General features: G+C 29.7%; 2 protein-coding genes across 3 annotated transcripts in view; one reads left to right on the top strand and one right to left on the bottom strand.

Annotated features, from left to right (window-relative positions):
• Nucleotides 1-25,526, bottom strand: part of LOC135960988 (electron transfer flavoprotein beta subunit lysine methyltransferase-like) — a 138,894-nt gene that overhangs the window by 16,521 nt on the left and 96,847 nt on the right. The gene's annotated exons all lie outside the window — the stretch shown is intronic.
• LOC135959725 (trichohyalin) lies at nt 13,952-16,740 on the top strand. Its single transcript, XM_065510753.1, has one exon. The coding sequence runs from the start codon at nt 14,012-14,014 to the stop codon at nt 16,709-16,711; it is 2,700 nt and encodes an 899-aa protein (XP_065366825.1). The 5' UTR covers nt 13,952-14,011; the 3' UTR covers nt 16,712-16,740.

Genomic DNA, 25,526 nt, shown 5'->3' with positions numbered 1-25,526 from the left:
GGCAAACATTCTTAAATTCATCGTAGATTACGAATTTGATAACCGCTTGTTGCATTTTTTTGGCTCCATACAAATTGACCCACTCTAATAAACAGTATTTCGTCATCTAAAATTCTACTGTCAAATTTACCTGCTTTTATTTAAAATAAAAAAAATATTTTTCATAAGCTGTTGTGGTCAGAAAACGCTTTAAAAAAATTTTTTTGGAATAAAATTTATTTCTAGTTTCATTGATGTGAAAAATTTGTTTCAATATCTCAAGTAGTCTTTCTTTTATATTGTTCTCCTGTAAACTTACACAGTACAACACATGATTTTGGGACTCAATTCTGACAATTGCACGTGAAAGTAGCCCCAAAAATAAGAACTTCTGCATCATTAGTTTTGCCAAGTTGGCTGCCGTATTAATTTAATGGCCATACGAATTTTTTTTCCTCAAGGTGCATTTTTATCACTTTTTCTATATTTTAGCACGGTTATATCTCGTATACCGTACGGAATATCTCTTTTGTGGCTGAAGCAAAGTTGTAGATATTGAATAGTAGAAAAAAAGTACGGAACATACCTACCCGAAAAAGATGCATCCAGTGCCTTAAAAATCGCCAAAATGCCCATTTTATTAAATTTTTTAACCAATTTTTCACCTTTTTTGCTCAATAATTGGATTACAAATCCAATTATGGACTAATCACCATGAAATTAGGTCGTGTGATTTGTGTCTATATAAAAGTTATTTATCATGAATTTTGTATGTATACCATAATTTTTTACAGATTTATGCACTTTAAAGTGATTTTCGGAAGCGTGTCTTATATGTGAGCTATGACTAATTATGGACCGATCATAAACAAATTCGGTACATATAATTTGTTCGGCCCAAGGACGAAAACTGTTGAAATTGGCTGAAATCGGTTCATTATTTCACCTAGCCCCCATACAAATGTCCTCCCGCAATTGGACTTTATCGGTCATAAATGTTTAATTTATATATGTATATACACAAATTTCGCTCCAAATAAGTTTTATATATACAAAATTCATGTCAAAAAATTGTATTATGATCGGTCCATAATTATTCATAGCTCCCATATAAGACCAGCTTCCGAAAATCACTTTAAAGTGAATAAATCTGTTAAAAATGATGGTATACATACAAAATTCATGATAAATAACTTTTATATAGACACAAATCACACGACCTAATTTCATGCTGATCAGTCCATAATTGGATTTCTAATCCAGCTATTGAGCAAAAAAGGTGAAAAATTGGTAAAAAATTTAAAAAATGGGCATTTTTGCGATTTTTAAGGCACTGGATGCACCTTTTTCGGGTAGGTATGTTCCGTACTTTTTTTCTACTATTCAATATCTACAACTTTGCTTCAGCCACAAAAGAGATATTCCGTACGGTATACGAGATATAACCGTGCTAAAATATTGAAAAATTGATAAAAATCCACCTTGAGGAAAAAAAATTCGTATGGCCATTAAATTAATACGGCAGCCAACTTGACAAAACTAATGATGCAGAAGTTCTTATTTTTGGGGCTACTTTCACGTGCAATTGTCAGAATTGAGTCCCAAAGTAATGAACTGAAAAATGTTGTACTGTGTTATGAAAGGTGATGTTACGTTATTTTAAATTTGTAGGTAATGATTTGTAAACAAAATACTTACACATATATATTTTTTAAGGAAACCGTTATTTTTTTGTGAAATCGATTTTTATGAAATTCATTCAATCCTTTTTTACGAGAAGAAAGACTATTGTCTCCGGAATTTGTTAAAGCACATGCTTCTAGATATTTCTTCAATATTTTTATATCCAATTCAGAAAGTATTTTAAACAGATTTTGTTTTGATGGTTTGATTTTTTGGCTAAATATGATATATGAGCGGACCATTTATCGAAATAAACGAAAATCTGGGCTTACAAAAAAAACACGAGTTAAGGCCTATATTAAGATATGTTTTTAGGAGCTTTAAAAAAAGTATTTTTTGTGAATACATTTTTGGTATTAAGTCTACGTATTCGTGCATTTTTTTTATAATTAGTATCGTTTATTGATTTTCAAAACCAAAATTCCCATCTTAACTGTCCTTAATCACATAAAAACGTAGACTTTGTATAAAACTTATATATAAAATTTCACGTAATTTCCTCAATTAATTTTAAAGCATTTATAAATAAAAACAACTAAGAAATAATACCCTACACTAAGTAAATGAGCAAAAACACTTTTCTTTTAACCCTTTCGCTACATTGTATCCATATGGATACATTTTAGATTTTTGCACATAACTTCGACATTTATGAATATTATTAAAAAATAGTTTTTGAGTCTATTTTTGGAATATATTTAGAGATGTTTATTTTATTGAATTATCGTTATTCGTGTTCGATTGATAGCAATTTGAAAATGTGTGAAAATAGATTTTGGAATCCAAAATTTTTTTTTATAAAAAGTGCCTTCGATAAAAAATTTCTAAAAACTATAATTTTGTAATAAAAATGATTTAAAATGCTTAGAAATATATTAGGAAAATACAATAATAAAAAACATCATTGGGGGCTTCAGGGTAAGCTTCCAGGACTAAAAATTTAATTTGGTATAACGGATAAACCTGGACACGTAGGACCTTAATATTAATATCAGTCAATATTGATATCAATACCAACCATATGATATACTTAAAACATCTATTAACACCTCCAGTTAAAACTGGTAGCAAAAGGGTTAATATTTCAATAATTTATATTCTTGAGTGATTTTCGAAATGTGCCTTATATGGGAGCTATGACCAATTATGGACCGACCGATCACCATGAAATTAGGTCGTGTGATTTATGTCTATATGAAATTTATTTATGTTGAATTTTATGTGTATTCCAACATTTTTAAAAGATTAATGCACGTTAAAGTGATTTTCGGAAGCGGGTCTTATATGGGAGCTATGACTAATTATGGACCGATCACAATAAAATTTGGTGGCATGAATATAAAAATTATTTAGGTCAAAATTTGTGAAGATACCTATATAAATTAAATATTTATGTATGGGGGCTAGGTGAAATAATGGACCGATTTCAGCCAGTTTCAATAGGCTCCGTCCTTGGGCCGAAAAAATTATATGTACTAATGTATCGAAATTTCTTCAAAATTGCGCCCTGTACTGTGCGTACAAGGTTTCCATGGACAGCCAGCCAGCCAGACGGACGGACGGAAATCGTTGTATCAACTCTGAAACTGATTCTGAGTCGATTGGAATACTTTAAGGTGGGTGCTAGACTAATATTTTTGGGCGTTACAAACATCTGCACAATCGCATAATACCCTCCCCACTATGGTGGTGTAGGGTATAAAAATATGTACATACTACAATATATATATTTCGCCACTTTGCAAACGAGTGTCTCTAGAATTAAAGAGTAAAGTGGCTTCGAACAAAGACTAATTCGTTTACTCAATTAAGGGTTAATAAACTGTTATTTTGCAGCAATAAACTGTATGTCTTAAAATGCGTTGATCAACTTGTTTTCAAATTTTGCGTCATAAACTCTAAATTGGCAGATTAAATTTAACCGCTTTCAGTTTTAATTCAAACTAATTGATTTTGTTTAAACAGTTTTTGGTTTTGTTTCGTATGTTTGAATCTAAAAAAAATGTTCATCAAACTGAAAATACACACACATACTTAAATTTGTTGATATTTAACACATTATTTATTTTTTTCGGGTTTTAAGTATTTTCCCAAAAATACCCCCAAAAAAGCGAACCTTTATTAAGTATGGTTGATTGCTTGCCCCCGTATACCGAGACATAATAGTCGCCGCATCGACCATAAAAAATACATAAAATTCGTATTTATCTGAATGGAATGGAACTGGACTGTAGTCGTTTGTATTGTAGTGGAGTTCCGTACTGTTTTAATCAGAGAGTATAAGTACGACAACAATTGGTACGCATTGTGACCGTTTTCCGTTTACGTCAATTGGAACCAAGTTTTTTTTTTTAATTTCTGGTTAACTGTTGTTGTTGTTGTTTTCGATGCTGTTGTTATTGGATTCAAAAACTTGTTTTTATTTAATTATTGACCCTCCTTTGTCTTTGGGATTTACCACATTCTTCTGCGAATTATTATGTGTAGAAAATAAAACGGAAACTTTATTTATTTAGTATTTTGTCTTTTATTGAGTTTCAATTTGGCCAAAACTAAAAGACTTTATTTTTGGAAAAAACGTGCTGCATTTTAGTGCTTTGTAATGGTAATAATTGATTGGAGAAGGCTTTTGATAACAAATTCTCAGAAAAATTTTAGGGTATTACCAAAACGTGAAACCATCGTTAAAATTGTTCGACATTATCTAAATTGAGATTAAGTTTTTTTAGAACATAATTGACAAATATTTACCATATCACTTAATGATGAGTTTAACTAAAAAATCAGCTATTAAGAGAAAAATTGTTATACAAAAGCCGTTTTGGACATATGTTTATTGGAGGTAAAAATCATTCGCCTTTAAGAAATAATTCGAAGCTATTTTTGATAATCGTCTAAAATTTTAACAAAAAAAATTTACATAAATACAGTTTTTTGAAAAGAATATCTACCCTAAGTAATTGGCATCTCTTTTAAATGATATCAAAATATTTGAAATCGAATAAATATTTTAGGAGACATTTAATATTTTAGTGGTTTAGGGACGTAAATGAGTTCCTAATGACATTTGTTGTTGCAATAACACTAATAAATGGAGACTATGCCTGAAAATTTTTTATACATACAGTATTGGCCATAACTAAAGCACCCACCCCCTCAGTGAATTTTTTTCATATGGTATTTTTTGTATAAAAACAAAGTTTTAAATATCTATTATCTATTATGTATTATTTTCATTTGTTGATATGTTTATTACACTGCGGAACAGAGATTTTGGTGCCCGAGATTTGAACTACGTTTTGTACAAGCTGATGAACCCTCATTACTATGTTATACTTGTTTTTTTCCAGTCAGCTCGCGTTTTCGAATTATCGCGGTTTTTATATTTTCATTGAATACCCTATTTTTTTGTGTTTTTCTTAAAAATTTTGGGTAATGCAGCTAAGAATGTGAATTTTTTTTTAGCATGACGATGGTATACGTAAACATATGCTTCTTTTGACTATAATAATTCTAATGGATGTTTTGGCATATTTGTTTGATCTTTCAGGAAAGTTGAAATTTGACTCTTTTAGCTTTATCCTTAATAAAATTGTGCATTATGAAAATTTTAAATAAAAATTTATCACTGAACATTCAAGGCATTATAGCGAACATAGTTTTTAATTAAAATTAAAAATTAGTTAAAAAATTAATGAAATATTTAGATAATATCCCGAAATTTTACATCCTAAAAAACTATTTTTTTCTTATTCTTATTTCTTAATACACATTTAAATCTAACTACAGCAATATAAATACGTCATTTGAAGTTTTTAAAATATTGCGAGTTTTGTATATACGTGATTTACATAGCTTTTGCTGAAAATATCTTAAAATTTTTATTAAAAACACTAGAATTTTATAATTTTTACAAACATATAGATTTATTTCTACAATATATATCCAGGAATTGTCTAAGCTGCGAATTTGAATACCAAAGTAATCAAAATACAATTGGAGAACAATGTATGTAATTGATTTTCGCTGATCTTTTAATATATATTCGCCACAAATGTAGGAAAACATATTAGGATCTTCAACACAGCACCTCATCTTACTAGCCATAATGAAATAATATAACAAGAGAAATTATATTTAGCAAAAAAAACATTTTTGATTAAATCTTTAGTTTATGTATAAACTTGCAGGTGTAAAACATTCAAGTTACGAACATTTGTATAATTTTTTAATACGAAAAACATATGAAAACTATTGTAAAACTTTGAGTTATTTGCGAAATAGTTTGGTATATTTTCAGCGAATTTTCAATATTTTTATATAAATTAGTTTACTGATGTGTTTTTATTGTATATAGTGAAAAAAATTTGAACCCTTTTACCATAGGTCAAACTTATAAGGATGAAACTGAAAAAAGTTAATTTTAAACATCCTTGCGATATTACCAATATATCCTGAAATTTAGATAAACAAAATTAATGTCAAAGAAAAGATAATTTTGTGTAGAATACCAGTACAAAAATTAATTTTTAATTTTAGTCTCCATTTATGAAATAATCAAACAAAAAGAGAAAAAAATACAGAAAAACCAAAAAAATTAAAACCGCGATATCTTAAAAACAAGAGCTGCTCAAAAAAAACTAAAGATAGTTTCGACTATGAAATGTCACATACATGTTTTATCAAAAACATTTTCCGCGGCACCAAACCAAAATCTCAATTTTGTTCCTCTGTGTTATTGATAAATAAATACTTTCAAAGTTAACCATTCTATAAAAGGTAACTTAAAAACAAAAAATATTTTAAGGTAGAAAATGAAACGGACAAAACTAAAGCACCCTTTCAAGGATACACTATAAAAAAAAATATTAATTAATTTTTTGTTGCAAATCCTTTGTTTTGGATGGCACAAGAACATCTCTTAGCATAGAAAATATTATGTTTTTATGGCGTTTTTCGACATTCCTTCCCAGGCTATAAATCGTGAAAATTGCCGATCCTTATTTCAGCAATTGTTGGTGGTTTTACGCTAACGACCTCCAGAATGTACCGAGCCTGGAAATAACTGATCTGTTAATTGAATATTTTTTACTCAATTCATGTAGTGATAAGCCCGTCTTCCAGTTTTCAATAACTTTAATTTTAAATTCACTGGAGTACTTGTTCCTTGTCACTGTTTTTTTTTCACAATAAACTGTATAAAACTTAAATTTTACACACTACGCCTTGCATTATTTTTATCTTTTGGAATTATTAAATGCATTCATTGTGATTCCCGATAACTCACATTGCAAATATGCAGTAGTGTAGTTAAATTTTTAAACATCTTATAGAGGGTGCTTTTGTTTTGTCCGTTGCGTTTTGAGTTTTTATATGATTTATCATTTTAAATTAATTTTTAATAAAATTATCTTTTATTAAATGAATATTATATGAACATAAACAATATTAGTTAATAAAATATATACAAAATACATCCCAAAAAAGTCGTTTTTATCAAAAAAATTATGATTTGAAAAAATCCATTGAGGGGGTGCTTTAGTTATGGCCAATACTCTACGTCCCTGGCATGGACTTATGTAGAATGAGATTTTTAAACGATAAAATGACGGATGCAAAAAGACATATTTAGTCGCTTAGTGGGACGCGAGTGGGATATCTATCAAAATAAAAAATGGGCCCTTTTTTTAATGTTTTTTGTTTGCTCAAAAGAAAGCTTGGGTCTATTCCTTTAAGACCTATTTGGTTGCTTAGTGGGATACGTGTGGGATATATAGCAAAATAAATGTTTTGTAACTCAAGATATACAATTTTTGATTTTTTTTTTTGGCAAAACCGAACTTTTTTCCTCTTTTTATTTTTTTTGCTCAAATGAAAGCTTAGGTCCATTCCTTTAAGAGCTTTTTGGTCTCTTATTTTTTTATATATAAAAAATGGTAAAAAATCTCGGAATTTTAATCGCCAAATTTTGTATACCATTTTTTGTTGAAAATTTACGAATATTTTACTTTCTCATAATGAAATCGGGAGCTAGAAATTCATTTTTGAGCTATGGTTTCTTCGGCAAAATTTCTTGGAATGACCCACAGAACACTCTACAAGTTGATACATATCATATATATAGTCTAACTTCGGATATTCAACTTCAACTTTTTTCGGTCCCAAATGTGGACCACTTACATTTGTTGATTGTATACTACTGGTCCCGACAAATAACTATGTACTTTGAAAGCCAAGAACGTGTACCCTATGCCACATTTTTTCTCCTTTGCAACTACAAAATCAAGGGACATACATAGGTCAAAAATATAAAATTTTCACTTTTTCGGTGATTCTTACAGAAGAAGATGTTTGTTTTTTTACAAATGCTCTGCAAAGATGGACGCAAATGACAAAGTAAAACCGTATGCCACAATTTTGAAATTTAATAAATGTATGTACGCTCTTTTTCATATAACAAACCACATACATATGTATTTATATTTTTACTATTTAATTTATACTTAAAAATATTTTTGGTTTTTTTTAACTTTTTATATGAATATCCTTTTCTTGACGGTTTATAAATGTTTATTTTTTTTGTCTGTAGGCATACCGATATTTTATCTTTATTTTTCTTATCCTTTGTTTTTTTTCGACTGGGACTCGGTTAATTTTGTAAGCCAACACAAATCAGTAAATACTGAATTTTAAAAATCTGATGCCCCCGAGTAACGATCTTAAGCCATATCAAAGTGCAGTAGTAAGAATATGGACTTGTTAACTTTGAGAACGTTTTTCTCGAACGTATTAAATTCTGTTTTAATATTAACAAAATTAAGGGACACATCTACGTGCATTTCTTACTTTTGACTCAATTATTGAAAATCAATACTTTGGGAATACTGACAATAATTTAATAATTTAAATTTTTATCAGGCACCTGTATATGAAACTAATGTAGTTTCCTCAAAAATATTTAATACCATTTATAGATAAATGAAAATGAAGGAATGTGTTGATTTTTGCATAGCTTTTTATAAAAAAACATTAGGGTGATCTCAAAAAAAAAGTTGTACATGTTCTGACCCCAATTTACTTATATAGAATTTATGTGCAACATAGTGTTGCCAAATGTCTAAATTTTCAAGGGATTGTCTCGCATTTATTCATCAACAATATATTAAAGAACAGTTGATTTTGAATTAATTTCATTTAAACCTCCGTTAGTCGCAATCATTTTCAATCGATACTAGTCGCAATGTATAAAATTGATATCAATAAAAAAAAGGCGCGTTTTAAAATAATCTCTTCACTTTTCATTTCGAAAACATAAAAACAATATTAAATGCAATGTATGTAAATGAGTAATACAAAAAAATTGCTGTAAAAATATTATTTTATCAAAGAATTCTGTACAGAGATTTTTGTATACATGGGAATTATTTGTGTTTCAACTTTAGTGAAACTTTATATGGGGGCTATGGTCAAATATGGGCCGATCCACAAAAAAATTAGTCTTTTGATTTCTTTTAGCACGAAACTAATTTTTGCAGAATTTTTTGCTGCTTATAAGCCATAATATAACTTTACAAACTTTACCCAGTATAAAGCAAAAATCTTATAGTCATTAAAAAATTTAAATTTACTAAGAAAAGTTTTAAGTCCATTTTGTATCAGCCTTTTCTCTGTGATATAGTTGAAGGGGTGTCGTAATTTTATGGCTGCCGAGGTGCACTGATATTAACTTTAAAATCCATAACCGGCCATTGCTTTTGGCCGCCTTCCTAAAATATATTTACACATTTTATATATTTTCAACATAACATTTATAATTTTTTCTACTATTTAATGATATTAACCCTCAGTTACTCGCAACTGATCTGGTTGATACAGGCAAACATTTTTTTATTGTAAATTTTTTTAATCATATTATCCTTAAGTTGCATTAAAATCGGCCCTAAAATATATAACATTTCGCTATCTTTTCATTAGAAATTCCAAATATTGGAAAATTTGACCTTTGACCTTCACGATTTAAAGGTTAACGTTTTCCGATTTTAGTAAAACTTTCAGACCATATTTAAAATTACCAGGATTATAATACTATGAATAAATTTTACTTAAAATTTATAACAGTAAGGAAATTGTGCTCATTCCCCTAATTATGGACAAAAAATTAGTTTTTCTTGAAAAACGCAAAATTTAAATCGCAGGTACGGAAAAACTGTAAGAGGTATTGACATAATTTTTTCATATTTTTATTCCCTATTTTGATCTCAATAAACCTCAATGTAATGATCGAAAAAATCTGAAATTTGTTTAACAAAATTTTTATAAATTTGAAAATGGAGTTTTGATACTGCCGTTAAAAAAAATTATTTTTTTTGGCCATACCTGCGAATAGGTTAATGATATCCTACGAAGACAAAAACTCATACACAAGTAAATACGGATATATTTTAAATAATAATTAGCTTTTATTTTAATTTTTCTCGAAATATGTTAATTTTTTTTCCTAAATTTTTTGTTCAAGTGGCCTGAAACACGTAAATGGTCTGGTGAATTTGTAACAATTTTAAAATTTTTTAATCAAATTTTGTCATTTATATCTCATTACAACGATAATTACGTACATATTTCGATTCTTTTGCATTCAATTGCAAAAGTATTTATTTAGTAGCAAAATTTTTTCAAAAACTGAAAATTTGCTGTCACTCTAATACATATGTATTAACCGAAATTTTTATTAAAAATCAGAAAATAGCTCAGTTTCTAGGAAATTTAATTCATCCCATTCGATGTGCCTTTCGACTATTCATATGATACTAAAGCTCGGACATGAAATATATAATATGAAGATTGTTAGCAGCATCGACAAGTTTTTTTTGTGTTCATAGAAACAGGGCCACACTAATGTAGATTTATAAAATTATTTGTAACTGTACCTTTTATAATATAAATGGTACAGTTAAAAATAAAAAAATAACTTTATATCATTTATATCTTCTAAATGTATTTTTGGTCCGTTTTTTTATTAAACACGTTTTTCTCGCATGGAGGAGTTAAATGCAATGAGGTGACATGATTGTGTACGTGAGTATAAAAATATCGTCAGTTATTTACATGGACATTTAGAGTTACCAGATACCAAATGACCTTGATGTGTTTTTTTTTTTGTTTTTTTGGGGGGAAAGAAGAGAAAATTTTTTTTTTAATAAATCTAAAAAAATATATTAAGTATCAGTGTGCATGAACTTGTTAATGTCCTACTATATGTGTAAAACATGACATGGAACCAAAGGTTCGAAAGAATTAGTTCATAATTCCATTTTCGAAATCAAACTAAATTTTATCTCATTGTGGGAAGATCCATGTGAAAGCGGACAGCAGTGGATTTACAATCTCCGATTTTAATGAAATTAACCACATACATAATATATCCAATATGATTCGCTTATCAGTGACTTTTTCAAACTCATTTCGTTGTAAAAATATCGCGATTATCAAAATTAAAAATTTGTTCAAATTGTCTAAAATTATATACACATAATTCCCCATAACTTTGTAACTACTCAACGACCGTCATAATTTTTGATTCCTTTATTGTCCTTAAAATGGTGTGAATAAAATTGTTTACTCCCAAAAGGTTACAGGTCAATATTCGGAGTATATATTTCAATGTAAAACATATCAAAAATCGCGGTGTTAAAAAAAGAACAAGGTATGAGGACACCTAAACTCTTTACTATATTCCTGCAAAACAATTTCGATGGACTCTCGATTAGTTCAGGAGTTATAAAGAAAAACGTTATTAAAAGAACGTTTTTTCATTGAAATATATACATTGAAATATATACTCCGAAAATTGTCCTTTAACCTTTTGGAAGTAAACAATTTTATTCACACCATTTTAAGGACAATATCTTTGCCTTTAAAATGGACTCAGAAATTATGTTGGAATTTGAGTAGTTTCAATGTTATGGGCAATTATGTGTATATAATTTTAGAAAATTTAAAAAAATTTTCAATTTTCAAATCACGATATTTTTGTAATGGAAGGGGTTTCCGATGAAAAAGTCATTGATTTAAGGGACCTTCGGAACCGTAATATGTGTGGTAAATTTCATTAAAATCGAGGATGTCAAATCCGAAAATAGCAGTTTTCTGTCCGTTTTGATATGGATTCTCCCTTGTACTTCAATTGTATTGAATTCATTCTTTATATAATTGATTCCTTATTGAATCATTAAAATTAGCTTAAATTCAAATCTATTACAAAAAGGCTAAAGTAAATTTCTTCAATTCATTTTGTAAATGATTACAAGCAAAACTAAAATAAAACTGAATGAAGAAAAAATATTTTAATTCAATTTGTATTAGATTTGAATTAACAAAAATTTAATCATTCAAAGAATGAATGAATTCTGATATAAATTAATTCCATAATGAAAAGCCTTTGATTTTTTTTTTAATTTTGAATTAATCTTAAATTGAATTAATTAATTCTAAGTTCTGCCTCCAACTTAGTATTCCCAATTCGGAAGCAATGTATTTAGGAATGCTTACAAAAACAGTAATTTCTTCGTGAAAGTGAGTTGATTTGTATTTCCATAGGTTCGTAGTTAGATTGTTGGCTAGTGGGCGGACTTTGATTTTTTTGATGTGACCTTGTGTCGGAACATTTTTAAAAATATCAGTTATATTTCTGATAAAATTTCAAATAAAATATAAAAAAGTTCCACACAGTTGATCCCTAAAATCTAACATCTAAAATCGAGCATATTTTTTACGTTTTTTCCCAGGTCTTCATAATATTTCTCTTATAGAAACAAATTTCTTCGGGTTCATAAATATTTTGTATATGTTTATGAATATTTATTTGTAAAAATTGTCCGATATAAGGGAATATCCCTCTTTAGCCCTCTCAAAACTTGGCAAATTTATATAAACATTTCTAAAATCGGTTTCAATCAATTTCAGTTTCAATAATAAATTATATTTTATACGAACTATACACATATTGCACTAAAAACGTTAAAAATTTCAAGAAGAGACAAGGTTTGCGAGTCTCCTGATATTATTGAAAACCTTAGGCTAAAGGATTAACATGTGAGAGAAAATTCGAAAATTTCAAAATTATATTGATTAAATGTCTTCTTAGTTTTAATAAATTATGATGAATTTGTGAAACTTTTCCGGAAACCCTTCCATTAAGGTTTTTATAGAGCTTTCTGTCACTTTGTTCGACAAGGTAGTCCATCTCCGTTAGAATCTACCGCACTTTTGGACAGATTTTTTGTGCTCTTCAATTCTCTTTTTATAAGATCCCAATATCTCTCCACTGGCCTTAGATTCAGGCAGTTTGGAGGTTTTACCTCTCTTGGTACAAATATCACATTATTGTTCTTTGACTTAAATTTCCGTGCTCTTTCTTTGGCCTCTAAGTTTATATATAGTCAACAGGGATTACTTGTGCAAAATTTTATCATCTCTAGGCCTAGATGGAAGGACATAAATCATCATTATAGTTTTATAAGGTCCCATCAAATATAAACAATTCTGGGTTAACGTTATTTCGATGTATTTTAAAAGGAATGACAAACCCAATATAATCTTATTCAAGTATTTGGTAGTTTAGTGTTTCATTTAGTCACCGTACCTTAAGGATACTGTAGGGTACCATACACTTAAAAATAAAGAGTGCAGAAGAATGCAGCTATTTTTAGATGAACATATGTAAGCAGTAACTGCAAGTTATAGTTTCCTGTAATCGAAAACGAATTTAAAAGCAATAAACAGTCTATATGAAACCTAGTTGAACAGTTAAAAACCACAGAAACCGTTCAATCAACTTCACTCCAAAAAGGCTTCACAAGAACAATGTCTACAGATTGTATATATGTATTTGTATATAAGTTGTTGGACTGCAATTTTTTGTCATTTTTAATAATGTTGCAGTGTCAACAGATACAGTTAAATGTCTGCTGTTAAAAGCAAATTAAAGTTTAACGTTCCCACATGGTTATCCTGACAGGCTTCAGTTACACTAAAGGGACGAGTACATATGCCGTTGTTTGGTTGGTCGTGTAGAGATCAAGGTCGATCATTTAGAATATTTCAGTTGATTCTGTATTTTATTTTGATTGTATTCCTGTTCTGTCTCAGTTAAATTCGAGTGACTTCCTTAATTTCAATTAACTATAAATAGAGTGGTGAGTGCAGGAGTTGATCACAGTTTCCAGTAAACTTCTTACGAGGCATCATTCATCATACACTTAGGGTTGGGAGTTGGTTGAAAGAAGCAGTAGTTAAGAAGTTAACAAACACGTCGGATTTAAAAATTTAATTGAATTGTATAGAAATAAATATGTGGTTAGTTTTGTTAAGTATATTGGCCATTGAAAGTGTCCAATCAGTAGCCATTGGCTATCCATATCGTTCACTATGGGCCTACAATTCTGCCCAGGAACAGTATCCACTTAATAGTGGTGCTTTACATGGTTATTTGCGCTATTTGGATAATAGTGGAGCTGAAGGTTTAGTTGGCTACAACAATCCTCAACCAGTTTATGCTGTACGTCAGATTAAGTACGTGAAAAGCGCTGCACCCGTGCTCGAAACATTTGTCATAAATAAATCGGACGATTTTGCTAAGAATCGCGAGGCATATCTTCGTGCTGCGTCTTTGCAACAATATCAGAACTTGAAAAGTGACATAGACGCCTTAAGGAACGAGGGTAAAGAACCATCTGTTGATAGATTGTTGAAGTTGCAAACATTGGAAAAAATTGCATTTGCCTCTGATTTTTCACTCATTGCCGAATTGCCTGAAGTGAAACGTACTCTACAAGACGTCGAAGCTAGCATAAGTGGTTTATACAGGGAATCTGTTCCACAATCCCCGAATCAACAAGCTAATGATGATCAAAGCAAAGGAGAGATTAAGACTTATATTGGCAACCCGAATATACCTTTAGTAGCCATAGAAGAAACGCCAGAACAAAAACAGGCCCGTGAAGAACATCTACGTATTTACAATGAGCAAATTGCACATTTAAAACAATTGGAATTGGAACACAAACAATATGTGCAAGAAGCTTCCAAATCCAACATTCAACAATCGCGAAATGTTGACAAAACTGTTGTTGAGCCAACAGACAACGATAAGGCTTTGGCAGAGTTAGAACGTGCCCAGCAAGAACACTTCCGTTTATGGAACGAAGCCAAATTACGTGCCGAACAAGCTGGTTATGAAAGTGGTGAAAAGAGGATTTTCGAAACAGCTAAGAAACAACAGATCTCCCCATTGACAAATGAACAAAATATTAATAATCCTAGACAAAATAATCCAAATATCCAAAGTGCGCAAGCTTTAGTACAACACAAAAACAGTCCGAAAATGTCTATTTCAAATTTGGAAACAACGCAACTAGTCGCTGATACACCCGCAATTTTAAAGAATGCACAAAACAATCAAGCTTTAGTTGGCAAAGCAATTGATACACAGAATTTAAAAACATCTGGCCAAATTTATGTGCCGCAGCAGGTGGTCGATACTCCTGAGGTTGTGCGGGCACGTGAGGAACATTTACGCATCGTTAATGAAGCTATCCTAAGAGCTAAGGCTGCAGAACAACAAGCACAAAGTTCGCAAAATGCAAAAATATCCCCAGACTCGATCAGCCAGGAAGTACCAATTGCCCAATCACAAAGCATAGAAGGTTCCTCTCTAGCATCAAATTACAGAGCAGAGCAACCTTTGGTAGTACAAACTCCCGAAGTTATTAAGGCCCGTGAAGAACATTTACGTTTAGTCCACGAGGCAAACTTGAGAGCACAATTTGTAGAACAACAGGAATTGATGTATAAACACCAATCTCAAACCCCCATCTTGAAGACGCAATATGAACATCAGCAATTGGTTTATCATGCAGAACCCACACAGATTGTACAAGAAACTCCGGAAGTTGTTAAAGCACGTGAAGAACATTTGCGTTTGGTTAATGAAGCTAAATTAAATGCTTATCTAGGGCAGCAGAATGATAAACGTATAATTTTTCCTTCTCAAGAACAGCAACAATCCGCCGAAACACTAGTTGTTGAAGAAACACCAGAAGTACAACGTGCTCGTGAAGAACATTTGCGAATTTTTAACGCCATCAAGTCACAAGCAGAGCAAGACAAACAGGCTAAAGAAAGCAGTCGTATTTTCCCACATCCAGAGTCCCAACAAAATCCTATAATAGAATATTCAATTGAAGAAGAACGTCTCCTGGAATTAGAACGCATGCGTGAAGCAGAACGTCTGCAAAAAGAACAGCAACTGCTAGATTTGGACCGTATACGTGATGCTGAGCGTTTAGCCGAGGAAAAACGTCAAATGGAAGCCGAATTAATACGCCTTAGGTTAGAAGAAGAACAGCGTTTAGAAATGGAACGTTTGCTGGAACTCAAACGTTTGCAACAAGAACAAGAAGAACTGCAACAACTCAAAAATGGTGAATATCAAGAAGTTATAATACAGAATGACTCTGCTGATGAACAAATTGCGATTGTAGCCAGCACACAACCCATCAACACGAACATAGGCCAAGCACGAAGTCAACAAATCTCAGAAGTGGTAGGACAACAAAATCAACAATATGAACATAATCCATTTCTCAAAGTGAGCAATGTTCAGAGTGAACCAGCCAACCGTTTAGAACATTCAGTTAATGAACACATTTCCCACCTCAAAACCACTGCCTTACAGGATCCCTCCAGTATTTATCAGCATAATTCCGTAACATCCAACAGTGCAGGACACTCAAGCGTTAACGCCCTTCCAGTTGTTCGTTATGTACAGTCCTCCCATTATTCCAGTGGAAATAAACAACAATACATCAAAGATGACACTACTAAACACAAATCCCATCATAACACTGCTAGTTCTCAACCAGCTGATACTGCTGTAGCATTAATTGCTTTGGAAAAGGCTACCAACGACCATTTCCGAGCTCATGAATTGGCCTTGGAACAACTTCGTTTGGCCAGACTTCAGAATCCATCAGTTAAAGACTGCAACTAATCAGTTTTATTTGGCAATTACTCAGATCATGGAACTATTAATGATTATGGATAAACTAGAAAGCATAAGTTTACTGATTTTTTTTTACTTCTTTTAAGTTTTTTTCTTGTTCAAACAAATTTAAATTTTTTTTGTTAAGATTTAACAATGTGAAATTAACATTTAGTATTTAAGTATTACACTAAAAAAGAAAAAAAAAGCTGAAAATAAATGCAAAATAGTTTAAAAAAACTACAAAAATTATACGAAATGGCTTTTAATTAGATATTATTTATATGACGCTATTGGAATTGCTCAGTGTTTTTCATTTTCTCCGACTGGCTTATTTGCACAAAAAATATTCAAATTTTATTTTTAAGCTTTTGTTGTATAAACAATTTTAAACTTCAAATATGGGATAATAAATTCAGTAAAATTCATATGTAAGAGTATAGCATTACACTAATGACTGATTAAGTGCAATGATTACACTGGACAACAAAATCGAACAAATTTTGTAGGCTTTTTAAACCACTACACACCTTTGATGTATTCTGGTTCCAGTAGTACAAAAATGGTAAAATTTTTTAATTCTATGGATAGATTTTTTTTATCTAAAATTGTGAATTTTGTTAGATGTTTCTCCACATAATTTATAAAAACTCAAAAAGAGTTAGACCGATATTATTGAAGTAAACTTAGAAAAGTTCAAATATACATAGCCTTTAATCTGTAAATACATTGCATTTTAATCGGCTCAGTAGTTTCGGAGTTATAATATAAAATTGAAGCAAAAAAATATATTTTTTACGTGAAAATAGCAAATTTTTGTGTTTTAAAAAACTCATAAAAAATCGAAAACGACAGAACTTGTTCAGCAATTTTATGTATATCAAACAAAAAAGTTAAATTTTTGAAAATAAGCGAATTCACTTAATTGTGAATAAATTCGAAAAGAATAAATCGATTTTTATCTTCCATATCTCATTTTGTTGCCTGGTAACCATGATGAATCAAATCTATATAGTGGTTAGTGAAGCCTTTTGTTTCTGTTGACCTGTGTTAATATTGAACAAATATCTTTTTTTATACATATGTACTTTTTTCCATTTTCTTTAAAGCTAAATAAAATCATTGATTGTTTTTAATATTTGGGGTATTCACACGGTCTACTACTTGGTCATATTGTCATAATATCCTAATATATTATGATAGTTTAAACAAATTTTTGTTGTTTCAAACAAAAAAGTTCTAAAATAATAACACTATTTAAACTATGTTTATTGTTTTGTCATAAAATAATTTTTTTTTGTTTAAAACACAACAACAACTATTATAATATATTAGGACATTATAACATTATGATTAATAGCAGACTTTTTAAAATTAGTTTTCAAAATAACTAATGCATTCAGTAAGTCATAGTGGCAAAGTTTTCAGCCATCGAGAAAACTCTTAAGTTTTTCACAGATGCTGGCTTTAACGTCAGTAAAGTTTTGTATTTCGGAAACAGCATCATTATTGCTTTGAACAGATGATGGAACATTGTGGTCAAATAGGCGTTTAGCTAATTATGTTGTGAAGTTTTTAGGTTATTTATCAATGACATAAGTCTGTCTATATCGTTTGAGAAATCGTAGAAATTATAGATAACAGCTGTTCATTATAGCATCACCTATCTGTAAAATGGTTTCATTTCGGCTTAATCTACAGTATCCTTAATGAGGTTTAAAACCTCTAAATTTTGAACAAGCTCTTCATCACACAAAGTTTTTTTCAATTAATTTTAAATTTCTCGTTTTTCCCGGAAAAAGATTTAAATTTCCCGGGAATTCCTGGGGTCAAATCACCGCATTCGAAATCGAGTACTTTGTCATCGAAATGTAGTTAACGTGGATCACGGCAGTCGTTATCGAAACGTATTTACTCGAAGTTGTACTCGATTGGTAATCTCTTATCGAAAACAAACAAACACTGCCGTTTTGTGTTAAAAGTAAACAAATCATCCAAAACAATGAATTAAAATAATAAATAAACAAAAATATACGTATTTTTCTGATATTTTCTCAAAATTAGTGTAAAAATATAAATATTTTATTTAAAATTGTAAAATTTTGGGCTACAATTTGTTTTGTATTTTGTTTACGTTTTTCACAACTTTGAACATGGTACTTTGTGCTAATCAAAGTAAAAAACATTCTGAAATTTGCCACTGGCCGATGATGAGGAATACAAAAAAACATTTAGATCTATTTTTATTAAAAGTTTTATGCATTTTTTTTCACAATTTAACAATTTATCACAAATTTATTTATTTTGTTTTCCTTTTTTGTTTTGTTTTTCTTATTGTCATATGCTTCAGCAATGTAAAAAATAGTAGTATGTAATATAAATTACGATCGACTACCGTGATCCAAAACATTGCAGCCATCGAAATTTTTCTCTACACGAACGTGCATTCGATATCGAATGCCGTGATTTGCCCCCTGTACCCCAAACCCGAATCGTAATGTATGAATACCATCAAAATAAGTGTAAAATAAAAGCTTTAATTTAGCTTGATGCAACAATTCTGTGGCCGTAAAAATATGTCAATATTTTTTTTTTCACAATTTACTGTATTTCGAATTTGAAAGTATTGAATACAGCCTCCTGTATAAAAAATATCATTTTACATTATTTAAATTTTGGAATCATTTAAATTTCCCTTAAACAAAAGCTTTATTTTTAAGAATTTGTTTAAATTTTCCACTTTAAGCCTACGCGAACAGCATGCTTAAGTATTGGCATATAAAATTACAAAATGGCGTTCGTGTTATAAGAAAAAATGTAAAATATATTTAATCAAATTATACAAAATGTTTGATTTTCTTCATAATACTATAAGTCTGTTGTCAGTTAGGTTTTTGCTAGTCGATGTATTAAGTTGTAGTATCAGACATAGGATTTATGGTATTGTATTGTTCTTTGACAAATCGGTGTGTCTTGTCTCTGTGTATAATTCTCTGTGCCCTCAGCACTCATAATAGGGTTCCATATTTCAGGGACTTTATTCATTCTCGGGAAATAATAAAAAAAATCATTCCCGGAAAATTTTTAAAACCAGTAAAGATTTTAGAATAAATACCATTTATGAACTTTTGCCAGCGTTTTAAAAGAAGTTTACATAATTTGTTGTCCATTGCTTATTAGAGGATTATAACGGTGGTATTTGTAGGAATGAGACAGGATTCGTATTGGTTTATTAAAAGATTAAAGAGAGATCAGTTTTAAATATTTTTTCCTATTGTATTTTTGGCACAAATTTGTGATAACCGAATTTGTAGATAATCAAATGATTCATTCAGTTTTAATAAATGACGGAGTTTTATGTTTTGGCCACAATTATTCGTCTATTTCAACCGTTATTCATTTTTGTCAACCACTTATCTGTTGCGAGAATCAAAAAATCTATGGATCCAATGAAATCATTCGATTGACAACAAATTTGTAATTTTAAGAAGAAAAATTATAAACAAATTCCGGAAATTTATGTTCCCTTCATAGTAAAGAATATAAAAAATGGCGAAATTTTTAAAAAAAGTAGAAAATGTTGGTTTCCACATAAAAAAAACTACAACTTTTCTTTTGATAACCAACAATTTTATTTCGCACACTTGCTGTGGTATCTATAAATATGATATAATTGGGAGATTCATTCAATCGCTCTGCTATTAATAGGGTGTCACACGGCATGTATTGCATATGTTTTGTGACATGTATTGGGACATTTTCCCCATGTAAACATACCGTTTGATCCATATGAAACTTTGTGTATGCAAAATACATGTGTATTATAAAACTATAGTTAAATATGAAATTTTTTCTTTCTATCATGATTGCAACCCGTGCCATTAGATAATTACCATTAGATAATTACTTTTGCCATTTAATTTAAAAGAATCGAAATGTGAACGTAATTGTCGTTCTAATAAGATATAAAAGACCAAAATTAGTTAAAAAATGTTAAAGTTATTAAAAAATCGCCAGGCCATTAACGTGTCTCAGGCCACTAAAACAAGAAATGTAGGAACAAAATTAACATATTTTGAGAAATATTAAAATAAAAGCATATTTTTACTTAAAATATATCCATATTTACTTGTATATGAGTTTTTGTCTTCTTAGGATACCGTTAACCTATCGCAGGTATAGCCAAAAAAAAATACTCCATTTTCAAATTTTTAAAAATTTTGTTAAACAAATTTCAGAAATTTTTAAATATCACATTGTGATATATTGAGAACATAATAGGGAATAAAAAAATTAAAACAGTATGAGTTTTACTAAAATCGGAAAACGTTAACCCTTAAATAGAGAAGGTTAAAGGTCAAATTTTTCAATATTTGGAATTTCTCATGGAAAGATAGCGAAAATTTATATATTTTTGGGCCGATTTTGATGAAATCCTCAATAAAATATTAATTACGTTATTAAAGCAAAAATCAGGTATAAATACAATATTTTTCAGGTATAAATACATATATTGAACAAAATTGTGAACATTTTTCAAAATGGCTTCGTAATACTATTTTCTAATACACAACACAATATTTTAAAGTTTGTTTCCTATAAAAATCAAATTTTCATCAGCACTATTGAAATTATCTGTTTTTTAATGGTTTTAGAAGTTTGGGGTCATTTTAACCCCAAGTGCTATTATGGGTTAATTTTAATTTTTTTGCTGTTTTTGTAAATACTATGCTTTGTGTTATATTTTTGTTAAGTTTCATCAAAATCGGCCCAAAAATATATAACATTTCGCTATTTTTCCATGAGAAATTCCAAATATTGAAAAATTTGACATTTGACCAATGACTTGTAAAACATTTTTGTTTCCACCCATTAATTTAAGTTAAACAAAGATAATTAAATTTATAAAAGTCTTAGGTTTCGTTCGTACGATTATGCAACTGTATTACTGTATGAAGATACAGTTAATTATGCATTCACAATTAAAAGAAGATTACACATATTATTGCATTATATCCTGTCAAGCTAGTCGCAGTTGAATGGTTGACTAGTTTGGTTTAACACACAGAGATCAAGGTCGATCATTTAGTCCAATTATTTAGGCTAATTACTACATTGTACATACATGTGTTTAAAAATACCTGTATTCCTGTTCTGTTTCAGCAAGATTCTGACTTCCTTAACAGAACTTGAGTATAAATATTGTGGTCTGAGCAGAAGTTTGTGACAGTTTTGTATCATTTATCATATACATCAAGTTAAAATTTTTTTAAGGAAGAAGGGAGTTAACAGTTTTCAAAATTTACATTATAAAACAAAAATATGTTTTTATATTTGTTCAGCATATTGGCCATTGGTAGTGTTCAAACTTTGACCATTGGCTATCCTCTTCGTACATTGTTGGCTTATGATCCTACTGGTAGTAAATTTCCAGATAAAACTGCGGCTGCGCAAGGATTTTTAATTTACTTAGACAATAGTGGAATTGAACGTATAGTTGGCTATAACTATGCTGAACCAGTTTATGCAATTCATCAAATATCATATATAAACAGGGAAGTTCCCATGCCACAACAATTTGCACAAGATGAGTCCAGTGAAGTTGTTAAGGCTCAAGAGGCACATTTTCGTGCCTGGTCCTTACAACAATATCAAGTTCTAAAACGAGAAATTGATTTGTTAAGAGGAGAGGGCAAGGAACCATCGGCTGAAATGTTGTTAAAATTTCTACCTTTGGAAAAAATAGCTCTAACCTCAGACTATTCAAAAATTGCTGAATTGGCAGATATAAAGCGCATACGGGAAGAGCATTTTAATATTTGGAAACAAGTTCCACAATGGGATGAAGATCAAATTAAAGTGAATATTAAGTCTAATATCGATAAACCTAATACGACTTTAGTAAATATTGAAGAAACACTTAGCAAGAAAATTGCTGAATTAAAAAAATTGGCATTGCAACAACAATATGCTCCAGATACTAATACTAATCCTAACATTTTGCAAACTTTTAATGGAGATAAATCTGTTATAGATCAATTAAACAACACTAAAGCTGGGGATGAACTGAAAAATCAAAAACAGGAAGCTAGATTTGCTATAAAATTCAGTAGTGAAAGTGAAATCGAAGAAAATAAATCAAATTCAGTACCTTCCAAGTTAGTTAATGAAACAAAACAAGAAATTAATGTTAAAAAGGAAATACAATCTGACGTAGAAAAACTCATTCCCTCTGTTTCTTCGATTGAAAAAGATAACCTTAAAGTCACCACAGAAACTGAAAAAATACTTGAAAAGACCAACAAAAATAAATTGCCTGAATTTCATTTGAAATCCACTAAAGATCAGACTTTAGTAAACGTACAACCACTACAGGTTTTTGATACACCAGAAGTTGTGAAAGCACGCGAGGAGCATTTGAATTTAGTGATGCAGGCCAAACAAAAAATTAATGGTCAAAAGAAAATACAATCGGAATTGGAAAAGCTCATTGCCGCAGCTCCCAAAATTTATGTGCCGCAACAAGTTGTTGATACTGCTGAAGTTATGCGAGCACGAGATGAACATCTGCGCATTGTTAAAGAAGCCATCCAAAAGGCTAAACTTGCTCAAGGTGAAGTAACAGAACCAACAATTGTGTTAAATGGAACCGAAGTGGAAAAAATAGAATTAACCACAAAAGCTGAAGTGGATTTAAAAATTTAAATAGGAATATTCTCGTTTTGAAAGTTCGTTTATTTTAACACTATTTTAATTTATGGTCAAATTGAGAATTTATAAAATAAAAAAAATCAATAAATTAAAAAAATAATCAAAGTAAGGACTTATACCGTTTATTATTTATTGAAACTCGAATATTTAGTGCTTATCGTGTAATAGAGATACAGAAAACATTAAAAACACATATACGGTTGACTTTTCCACAGAAAAGTCAACCGTGACCGAAACATTAAATGTTTACAAAAATTTCTATTTGATTTTTCTATTATTATAGAAAAATACTTAAATTAAATTAAAGAGTCCATAGCTTATACTTGTCTTCATGATAATCAAACGGACTGTAAAGTTGAAATCATGTTATAGACATGTATTTTTAATAACATTTTCAGTTCCTCTTACCACAGAATATTTGCTATAACAATAACACTATGCTACACCAAAATTAAGCATGGGTTCATAGTGTTCGGAAACAATACTAGGTTTTCTTGATCACTTCATTTAATACTAGTTTTTATTATCAATTGAAGTGAAATAAAAATAACAATTTTGATTTGCTTTCATTGACATTATCATGTCACGTTCGTGATGGCAAAACATAATTTACTCTCATAAAATCTGTGTTTCTGGTAGCAAAATTTTAAAACTCTTAATTTAAATCATATTTTATGTGACAAACTTAATTTAAAAGAAAAACTAGAGGAAAAGAATAAGAGTTCATTTTTATTAAATTTCAAACTTTATCACGTAGCGTCTATCAACCTGGTAAATTTAATCCTAAGTGCAACCTATTACATAGTGAAATATTGTTATTGTTAAATACAAAAACATTAAAAACAGACGTCTTTTTGAAAATCCTTTAGAATACAGCTTGATAGGTTTGAGTAAAAAATTACAAAAAAGCAAAACGCCGATCCTAGAAAAAGCTCCATGCTAGTATAGCCCTATATCTTATTTAAATACGAACAAAGTTATTTTACTATCGCATTGTAAATAATGTCACAGCAGGCACTTAAAAAAAACTCAGTTTTTTGAACACATTTTCCCCTTTTAGGAATTTTGGTATTTGAAAATAAAAACTGTCCAAAATTATAATGTCAACAGGAGCTCCACAAAACAACGTAAAAAACATGGCCATTTTTACCTGTTTCAACATTAGATGCGTTTTATAGGGACGAGATAACTGTTAACTGTTGACCTATATCTGGATTACTAAGACATTAATATAGACAATATGGATATCTAATGATAGATATTTCAAATACATTTGCAACGACGTATATAAGACCATAGTAAGTTGGACCTACAATGGGTCAAAATCGGAAAAAAAATTTAAACCCGAATTTTTTTTTTCACAAAAAAAAAATTCAAAAAACAAAAAAAAAAATTTAAAATTAAAAAAAAAAAAAATTTAAAATTTAAAAAAAAAATTCAAATTTAAAAAACAATCAAAAAAATTTTTTTCCAAAAAATTAAAAAAACAACTCGAAAAAAATAAAATTTACCTAAAAATATTTAAAATTTTGAAGTATAATTTGGTGAAGGGTATATAAGATTCGGCACAGCCGAATATAGCACTCTTACTTGTTTCAGTTAGTATATGCTTTATTTTCTGAATATTAATTTCGATTTCTCAATTTCAATTGGTTTTTCTCATGGCAGAACTAATGAAATATCAAAAGAAAATGTCTACAAAAATAACACTGTACAACACCAAAAAAAATACAAGGTCAGACCAATAAATTTTGATAGAGATGACAAAAAAAAATAAGAAATGGGTATCGGCGTTTTGAAAGTACATCTGAATTTCATTTGATTTGGGGTTAAAATTTCCCAACTCTGGCACATTCTTATTGTTAATCTTCATAAGAAACCATGTGATCCTTACATTTTAGGTATTAAATGTGTTCAGCAAATTTATGTAAAATGTTACGGAGAACATTTTGTAGAACATGTTAACCCTCTTTTAAAAAAGAGCAAAAAACACCATTAAGTCCCTAACTTACTTTATTTCAGCTTATATATCCACAAAAAAATAGTGCAGGTTTATTGAGGTTTTTACTTATGTAAGTTATAGTGACTTTTTTGTACTTTTATAAAATTTTGA

The sequence above is a fragment of the Calliphora vicina genome, chromosome 5 (assembly GCF_958450345.1).
Source record: "Calliphora vicina chromosome 5, idCalVici1.1, whole genome shotgun sequence".
Lineage (NCBI taxonomy): Eukaryota > Metazoa > Arthropoda > Insecta > Diptera > Calliphoridae > Calliphora > Calliphora vicina.
This window is presented reverse-complemented; position numbering and strand designations above follow the sequence as displayed.

Coding starts and splice junctions, on each gene's coding strand:
- LOC135959725 (XM_065510753.1), top strand. CDS start 14,012: ATGTGGTTAGTTTTGTTAAGTATATTGGCCATTGAAAGTGTCCAATCA.